This window comes from Prionailurus bengalensis, chromosome X (genome assembly GCF_016509475.1).
Source record: "Prionailurus bengalensis isolate Pbe53 chromosome X, Fcat_Pben_1.1_paternal_pri, whole genome shotgun sequence".
NCBI lineage: Eukaryota > Metazoa > Chordata > Mammalia > Carnivora > Felidae > Prionailurus > Prionailurus bengalensis.
The window spans coordinates 57,722,907-57,732,001 of NC_057361.1; the positions used below are offsets into that span (position 1 = coordinate 57,722,907).

General features: G+C 43.3%; 1 protein-coding gene across 1 annotated transcript; it reads left to right on the plus strand.

Annotated features, from left to right (window-relative positions):
• Window positions 1-1,293: 1,293 nt before the first annotated feature.
• On the plus strand, window positions 1,294-7,588 carry AWAT1 (acyl-CoA wax alcohol acyltransferase 1). Its single transcript, XM_043570285.1, has 7 exons — window positions 1,294-1,489; window positions 2,440-2,547; window positions 2,817-2,887; window positions 3,775-3,979; window positions 4,664-4,835; window positions 6,390-6,589; window positions 6,809-7,588. The coding sequence occupies exons 1-7, from the start codon at window positions 1,414-1,416 to the stop codon at window positions 6,961-6,963; spliced, it is 987 nt and encodes a 328-aa protein (XP_043426220.1). The 5' UTR covers window positions 1,294-1,413; the 3' UTR covers window positions 6,964-7,588.
• The last annotated feature ends 1,507 nt before the right edge of the window (window positions 7,589-9,095 follow it).

A 9,095-nucleotide genomic window follows, 5' to 3' on the forward strand; every position in this document is an offset into this window, starting at 1 on the left:
GACATGAGTAGAAAAAATTAGCACAATTCTAATAAATTCTGGAGTTAATAGTAATGTACCAGTATTGATTTCTTAGCTGTGATATCAATACCATGGTTACATAAGATGTTAACATAAAAAGAAGCTGGGTGGAGGGTATAGGGGACTCTCCATACTATCTTTGCAACTCTCCCATAAATCTAAAACTTTCCAAAATAAAAAGTTTTAAAAAAGTAAAATTTAAGGAACATATCAATTTTTTAATAGGCCAGATGAAGCCATAATCTTTAAGGAAGTATGTCTGGGTAATAAAACCATAGAAATGCAAAGAAAAGATCACGCTAAATGCCAGAATAATGGTTATTTGGGGAGGAGGAAGAGGGTTGTGATTGAAATGGGGCACATGAGAGGCTTCTGGGGTTTAGTTTTTTGATGTAGTGGTGGCTGCAAGGTATTTGTCTTATAATAATTTGTTAAGCCATACATTTTTTAGGTAGTTTTCTGTATCTAAGTTTTATTTTACAATGAAAAATTAAAGACAGAGAGAGAGACTTAAGAGACATAACATTCAAATATAATCAGTAAATATTGTTTGGATTCTGATTCAAATTAAACAACTGTAAAAAGATATTTGAATGTGGACCAGATATTAGGTATTATTCAAGATTTATGAAATTTGTTAAAGGTGATAGCGGCATCTCTCTGAAAGAAAACATTCATATTTTTGTATGCATAGTGAAGTATTTAGGGGTGAAATGACATGATATCTTAGAATTGCTTTAAGATACCCCAAGGCAAAAAAAGAATGGGGCAATAGATGAAACAAGTATGGCAAAATGTTCATAGTTCTTGAAGATGATCAAAAAACATGAACACAAAGATAACAATTTGTTGCATTCTCCGGTTTTGTGTATATTTGGAAATTTTTGTAATAGAAAGTTAAAAAAGGAGGACATCCCCAGCCAGGCTGCCTCAGGGCAATAGTCTATCTCAACAAAAACCTAATCCCAGGTGCTCCTCACCCCACAACCCCCCAGAGCTCCATTCCCACCAGCCATCTCTCTGAGACCACAACCTCTATAATCTTCGAGTGGCCTGTGAAAGGTTTTTCCCCTCTCTGGATCTCTGAGTCACTAGGACTAGATGACAGTCCTTCTTATCTTTCTTCATCCTGATGTCTTAATAATCTCAGGAACGAGTCAAAGGGCAAATGGCCAGGGCCCAGGGCTCAAACCTGATAGGGCAGGCCTTGATACTCCAAAGCCTGCCCCCTGCAGTGGGTCGTAGGTGTGGGGCAGGATAAGGAAGGGAGAAGGCAGGTAGAAATCCTTCTGGTCATATGCATTCCCTATCGAGCGAGCTTCCAGAGGCTGGTGGCACCATTGGCTGGAAGAGTGTTCTGGGATCTTTGTCTTCCTCAGGCTCCTGAGCATCATGCCTTATTTCAAACAGCCTAAGCACCTCCAGAGTCTGATGCTTCTGCAATGGCCCTTGAGCTACCTTGCCATGTGTGAGTACTGATCCAAGACTTCACGGCAAGAAGCCAGAGTGAGAGGCCAGGGCCAGGTCTGGGGTGAATTTCATGTTCATGGGAAGTCTCACCTCTAACCTGTGATCATCTCAGATGGTACCACAGAGTAAAGCCAAGGAGTCTTGAGTCCCACGAGTGCCCTGGAGAAGGAAGACATAGAGCCACAGGAGACAGAACAGGCAGAGGGGTAGAACAGGATCATGATGGATATGAGTAGATGCAGCTAATTTTAGCCAATTCTTAACCCTATCTGGAGAAGGGAAATAAGGCCCACGAATAGGCATATGATGTGTCCATGATCATAAGGAACCATGGGTAATGGGACAGAGAAAGCATTAGAATTACAGACTTGGAGGAATATAGCCTGTGTTTAAACCATAGAGTTTTCCATTCTTGGGAGTGGGGGTGGTAGTGTGTGGGGAGATGCTGATAATGGAAGGAATGGTGAATGGGCAAGAGGACAGGAATGATGAATGGGAAACAGTAGAGGGATGCAGATGCTGAGTGGGCAAGGTGTGGGGAGATATGGGTAGTATATGGGCAAGGAAGGATGATGGTTTAACAAGAGTTCAGGGATAATGGATAGCAAAGGAGACAGGAGACAAGAAGGAAAAGATGGTGGATGAAATGGGCGCAGGAGGTGGGGGAAGCAGGTGGCAGGCAGGGAGTAGGAGTAGAGGAATGGTAAGTGGGCAAGGAAGCAAGTGGACAGGGATGATAGGGAAGTAGACAAATAGGACTGGTGTTTGGTACACGATAAAGGAAATGTCTGAAGAACAAGTAGACATGGATACCGGATGGCCAGGAGTTGGACTGTGCAGAAGGCCAGGACCAGGGGCTTGGGTAGTTTGGAGGGTTCTTAATGGGGGGATGCATGTGGTCACGTTCTGCCAGCAGCACAAATTTGGTCTGACCTGCTTCCTCATCAGTTTGGATCTTGCAGCCATTTTTCATTTACCTGCTATTTACATCCTTGTGGCCACTACCAGTGCTTTACTTTGTCTGGTTTTTCCTGGACTGGAAGACCCCAGAGCAAGGTAAGACTCATGGACCTAGAAAGCACAGGGCCTATGAATGTTCCACCCTAACCTGTTACCAGGGAGTCCCACTCAACATGCCACAGGCCTCTTATCCAAGTTCTCAGAGCCACAGGAGCTGGGCCAGCCAGGACCATCTTGGGGTCTCTTCCTTTTCCACCTGTCTAGCAGAGCCATGGTCTCTCCATGCTGTTAGGAAAACCCTGGGTGAGCAGGAGGGATGGGGTTAGCAAGACAGACACCATCACCTACTGATATTTCTCTCTCAGGTGGAAGGCGTTCAGCTTGGGTAAGGAACTGGTGTGCTTGGACCCATATCAAGGACTATTTCCCCATTACGGTAAGTGTCTTTTCTGAAGCATCCCCACAGTTCCCAAAATACTGGGCATTTATGCCAAATAACCAGGGTTGTCCATAAGGAAAATAAGCATACCAGAGAAATTTCCATGCAGGCTAGACATTCTTCAGGACTCAACATTGCTACTGGGTACTTGCTACTCTCCTAGCATACTTTGGACACCCTTGGCATGACCTACCAGATAGCACAGGCAGAAATGCAAAAACAGTTCAGTTTTACAAATATTGATTGAAAGCCTACTCTGTACCACATGTCTAGAGTACAGAGAAGTGAGTAGGATACAATCTGCCATCAAGGTGCTCACATCTAATGAGGACAGACATGTATTTATGGTTTGGTACAAGGTACACAAGCAGTTCAGATGAGGGGTAAGAAAAAGCTTCACAGACATGGTGATATTCAAGCAGGGATTTCAAAGTTCAATAGAAGTTACTTGGGCAGAAACTGGAAGGGGGCTGGGAAGAGAAAATATCAAGAAGAGGTTCTAGAAATATACTAGAAATATACTGCTATGCTGATCCTCTGAGCATTCTTTGGAGTAGACAACAAGCACTGCCTCAATTTTTAGAGCAGAGCTTTCTGACTTTTTCACACAGCAGCACTCAGACAAAATGATACCATGCATGAAGTGCACTGAGATAAATGGCCGAAGGTACTTGCAGCTGTAGGCAAGAGGCTCAGCAGTTCTAGCTGCCATAGATCGTGCTTGGTTTCCAGGGGCTGAGGAGACCAATATCTTGGCCCATGAAACCCACTCATGGCCTACCTATATGTTGAAAAGCTCTGATTTAGAGAGTGCCCTGATCCCTGAAGTGTCTTCACTCTTGCTTCTTCATGTGATCTCATTTCACTTCTTTCCATGGCTGCAGATCCAGAAGACAAAAGATCTGTCACCTGAGCACAACTACCTCATGGGAGTCCACCCCCATGGCCTTTTGACCTTTGGAGCCTTCTGCAATTTCTGCACTGAGGCCACAGGCTTCTCGAAGATCTTCCCAGGCATCACTCCCCACTTAGCCACACTGTCTTGGTTCTTCAAGATCCCATTTGTTAGGGAGTACCTCATGGCCAAAGGTACTTCTGACCACACTTACTGGAGCTTCTGGCCCATTTCTCTGCTGAGAGATGTACCTTTTTAAGCCCCACCCCCACCTCTCAACCACATCTCACCCACTCCCATCATAGCATAGTAGTTAAAAGCGTGTCCAGGAGCTAAACTGTCTGGGTTTGAATCCTGGCTTTGCCACCAACTGTGTGGTCTTGGGTAAGCTACTGTACCCCTATTGGTCTCCGTTTCCTCATCTGTAAGGTGATATTGATGATAATAATCCAACCTCAGATGTGGTGTGATGCTATATGAGATAATACAAGTAAAGCTTTCAATATAGTGCCTGCCACAAGAGTATATGGTCAGTAAAGAATAACTTTTGCCATTTAGTGGCAATAGAGGACAAGAAAAGAGTAAGATTACATTTGGGATTCAGAAAGTCCTTCTGGTTATCCCTCTGGAAACCTTCCTACTATAGTTTTGACCCAGTGCCTCCTACGAAGTGGAAATATTGCCTCAAAGTGAAACATGTTGGGTTTTCCCACAGCCTTCATTTCTCCACACCCTTTGTCCCATCTCATTGACTCTCCTCATAGGACTCATAGGAACAGTGGGCAATCACAATGAGGAGTAAAGCAGAGGATGTTCCGTCTCAGCCATTTTCCCCTCTCCTTATTTTGCTCCTCTCTCTGCTCCTTGATTCTCTTTAGGTGTATGCTCTGTGAGTCAGCCAGCCATTGACTACCTGCTAAGCCATGGCACTGGCAACCTCGTGGGCATCGTAGTAGGAGGGGTGGGAGAGGCCCTACAAAGTGTGCCCAACACCACCACCCTCATCCTCCGGAAGCGCAAGGGATTTGTGCGCACAGCCCTCCAGCATGGGTAGGTGTTTCTCCCAGGGCAGTGGGGGTGGCTTTCTCTGAGCAGCATGACCTGTTCTGTGATGCCAAGATGAATCAGATCTGAGTCTTGCCCTCATGGAACTTACTAGTGCATAGGGGAGACAGGCATAGAATTTTAAAAAGGTTTACATCATCCCCTCCTTCTGACCTAGCTGGACCAATTCTCAGGAAACCAAATCAGAAACCCAGATTAATTATCAGAGGGCTTGGCTAGGACTCTCCTAGAATACAGCTAATGCCCACATCATCTTTATCAATATCGATACCTACATCCGTTTGTTATTGGTAAGTGCAGGGGGCAGAGCACTATGGTGAGTACGTGCATAATATCTGAAGTCAGGGGGCCTGATTTGAAATCCTGGCTCCAAAACTTACTGTGCAGTCTGAGACAGGTTACTTAACCATTCTGAATCTTGGTGTTTTATTTTTCATAATGTGGCTACTAATAATTGTACCTACTCCATAGGGTTATTGTGGGGAGTCATCCACTTAAAACACCTACATGTGTCTGGCACACAGTAAGTGGTGGATAATTATTAGCCACTCTGACTTAAGGATAAAGAGAGGAGATAAAGAACAGGTGCCCAAAGCTGGAGCTGTGGGGTGTACCATCAGGTCAAGGGGCCAGCCCACTGGACACAAGGACAATTGCCCTATTGCAGACTCAGGGAAAAGGGAAGTCGTTCTTCTAGGGACCTTGCCTGAGTGGCCTGTTCATCAATTTGGAGCATAATGTAGGGGAGAGAGTTCTAAGCTGGAAGGAAAGAATCCTGGGTTCTAGTCCAAGTCCTGACACTCACTCACTGCCTGAGTGCCCTTTCCCCTTCAGAACCTGGGCTTCTGGATCTGTAAGGTAAAGAAAATAAGCCCCCTACTGTGCCCTGCACATTCTCTGCTGTGAGGGACCAGTAAGGTAACATACATCAGAGTGCTGAGAGATTGTTACTAATAACTCACAAAGATTTGTATAAGACAGACAGTGCTCTCTTTACCCTTCTCTCACAGGAAGACGTAAGGAGCCTGATTCTGTATCTAGAGCACTGTCAGGGTGGATTTGGATGGCTTGAGAGGAAAACAACTTTTCTCTGCTCTAATCTCAAGGGCAGAATACCTTATGAATAGTCCCTGTGGGTGAGGGGCATATCATATATATATGCATTTGTTCAATATCATCATCATCTTCTCTATGCTTCCTACCAGTAGAAACAGAGTCAGATATTTCCCTACAGGACACCTCTTGGAAGCTTTTCTTTACATGATGTGGGTTTCTGGGGATCTCTGCCCAAACCCGTCATCCTTCCCTACACCCGCATATCTTGCCCTTGTGATCCTGGCCCAGAGATAGCATTCTCACTGGCCTTGAAAGTTTCAAGACAAGAGATAAATAAATATGGGAGTCTTGTTTAGTGCAAGAAGAAATGCGTTATGTCACAGGGATTTTATATAGATGGGAGTCTGGCCAGGAGCAAATGTTCTTCCTGGGCAGTTCTCACCCTAGCCTGTGTTTGAGAAATAAATTGAGGTTTTCCTTCAGGGCTCATCTGGTCCCCACATTCACTTTTGGAGAAACTGAGGTATATGATCAGGTGCTATTCCATAAGGACAGCTGGATGCACAAGTTCCAGAGCTGCTTCCGCAGTATCTTTGGTTTCTATTTTTGTGTCTTCTATGGACGAGGCTTCTGCCAAGGCTCCACCGGGCTCCTGCCATACTCGCTGCCTATCGTCACTGTGGGTGAGTGCTGCTCTCAGCCCCAAGGCCACCTCAGCTCTTTCTTGACTTCAGCTTCAGCCCTCCCCACCCCACCCCCCACCAAAGAAAAGGGCAGCAAAGAGGGAGAATCTGGGAGCTAAGTTGGCATGTGAGAGGATCCTGCCCAGGGAAGGAGAAGGAGGTTAAAGAAACAGAAGATTCTAACACTTGCCCCTTCTCTTTTCCCATCTATTTTGGCAGTTGGGGAGCCTCTGCCACTGCCCAAAATAGAAAAACCAAGCCAGGAAATGGTGGAAAAATACCACACACTCTATATGGATGCCCTGTGCAAACTATTTGACCAGCATAAGACCCAGTATGGCTGTTCAGAGAACCAAAAGCTGCTTTTCCTGTGACTGAATGGACTGCATGGTCAAGAGCATGTGCCTTGGAGAAGAGACTCATTTGCTACTCACCAAAAGGGGGAGAAAAGGAGATAAGGGAAGGCAATGTGTGGTAGGGGAGGACATTAGGTATTCCTTCCTTGCCCCAAAGCCCTTATAGTTGTTGTGCTGAGGAGCTTCACTTAGTATTTCTGCAAAAGGAGGCATCCTGAGGCCCCTCAGGTCCAGCCACAGGCACAGGCAATCTTCCTACTTCTCCCCGTACTGGCTTTCCTCCCTGAGCCCAACCCCTCAGGTCCTGAAGGACTGAAATGAAAGCCAAACAACCTGAGTAGCCACCTCTCTTGTTGTTGTTATTTTGTCATAATGCATTTTCTCATTGGGAATTTTTGCATACCATAAATTTAACCTGTTTAAAGTGTAAAATTCAGTGGTATTTAGTATATTCACAGAGTTGTGCAACCACTACCACTAATTTTAGAACATTTTTTCAGCACCCCAAATAAGAAACCCAGTACACATTAGCAGTCACTCCCCATTCCCCTATCTCCCCCAGCCCCTGGCAACCACTAATCTACTTTCCATCTCTACCAATTTGCTATTTCTGGACGTTTCATATAAAGAGAATAATAGACTATGTGGGTTTTTAGGACTGGTTTCTTTCTCTTAGCATGTTTCTAAGATTCTCCCATGTTGTAGCATGTATCAGTACTTCACTCTATTTAGAGCTGAATAATATTTCATCGCACATATACACAGCAGTTTTTATTCATTCACCAGTTGATGGAGTTTTGGGTTGTTTCCACTTTTTGCCTACTATGGATAACACTGCTATAAACATTCATGTACAGGTTTTTGTGTGGTAATCGGCTATCTCCAAATATAAAGGCTTACCTTATCTCCACACCAATAAGCTAACAAGCATGCCTTTCAGATAGATCAAAAGCAACTTACTCAGGATTACTTTTCATTTGGCAGAGGCATTTCACATAGGTCACCTTGTCCTCATGTTGGTCCTCTAACACGATAATCCCAAGGTATTTGCTACCGTCCTAAGAGTATACTCTGGGGAATCCACTTTATAGTTTAAAGTCTTACTAAGTTCTGTTTAAATGTTTTTTTAAGCTGTATTCTGAGAATTTTGAAAGAGTAAATAAAAATACAGATGTCTTTTCCTTCACAAGGCAACCAACAAAAGACACACTTAAAAACACAGCAAAGGTACACATCTGAAACTAACATAGTATTATAGTATTCCATTATAGTATCGACTATACTAAAAAAAAAACATATCAAAGGAACAAAAGTTAAAAGACCATTTAGAAACCCATACAACTTAATATCAAAAAATCAAATAATATGATTTTAAAGTGGGCAACTGACTTAAATAGACATTTTTACAAAGAAGAGACATCCAAATGTCCAACAGGTACATAAAAAGATGCTCAACATCACTAATCATCAAGGAAATGTAAATAAAAACCACAATGAGGTATTACTTCATACCTGTTAGAATGACTACTATCAAAAAGAAAAAAGATAAGTGTTGGCAAGGATTTGGAGAAAAATGAATCTTCTTGCACTATTGATGGGAATGTAAATTGGTGCAGCCACTGTGGAAAATTGTATGGAGGGTCCTCAAAAAATTAAAAGTAGAGCTATCTTGTGATTCAGGAATCCTACATCTGGGTATACATAGGAAGTGAAATAATTATCTTGAAGAGATATCTGCACCCCCATATTCTGTGCATCATTATTCACAATAGCCAAGACATGGAAACAGCCTAAGTGTCCATTGAGAGATGAATGGATAAATAAGATGTGGAATATAATGGAATATTATTCATCAAAAAAAGAAGGAAATCCTGCCATTTGCAACAACATGCATGGACCCTGAAAGCATTATACTAAGTGGAGTAAGTCAAACAGAAAAAGACAAAAGCAGTATGATCTCACTTATATGTAGGGGAAAAAAAGCCAAACTCATAAAAACAGTGTATTGAATGGTGATTTCCAGGGGCTGAAGAATGGGGAAAATGGGGAGATAGTGGTGAATGAATACAAACTTCCAGTTATAAGATGAATAAGTTCTGGGAACCTAATGTACAGCATGGTGATTATAATTAATAATGTATTATATACTG

What these genes read in the sequence shown, in the direction of transcription:
- AWAT1 (XM_043570285.1), top strand. Translation starts at nt 1,414, where the DNA reads ATGCCTTATTTCAAACAGCCTAAGCACCTCCAGAGTCTGATGCTTCTG. An exon ending in AGGACTATTTCCCCATTACG is followed by an intron (nt 2,888 to 3,774) that starts GTAAGTGTCTTT and finishes CCATGGCTGCAG; the next exon opens with ATCCAGAAGACAAAAGATCT. An exon ending in GGAGTACCTCATGGCCAAAG is followed by an intron (nt 3,980 to 4,663) that starts GTACTTCTGACC and finishes GATTCTCTTTAG; the next exon opens with GTGTATGCTCTGTGAGTCAG.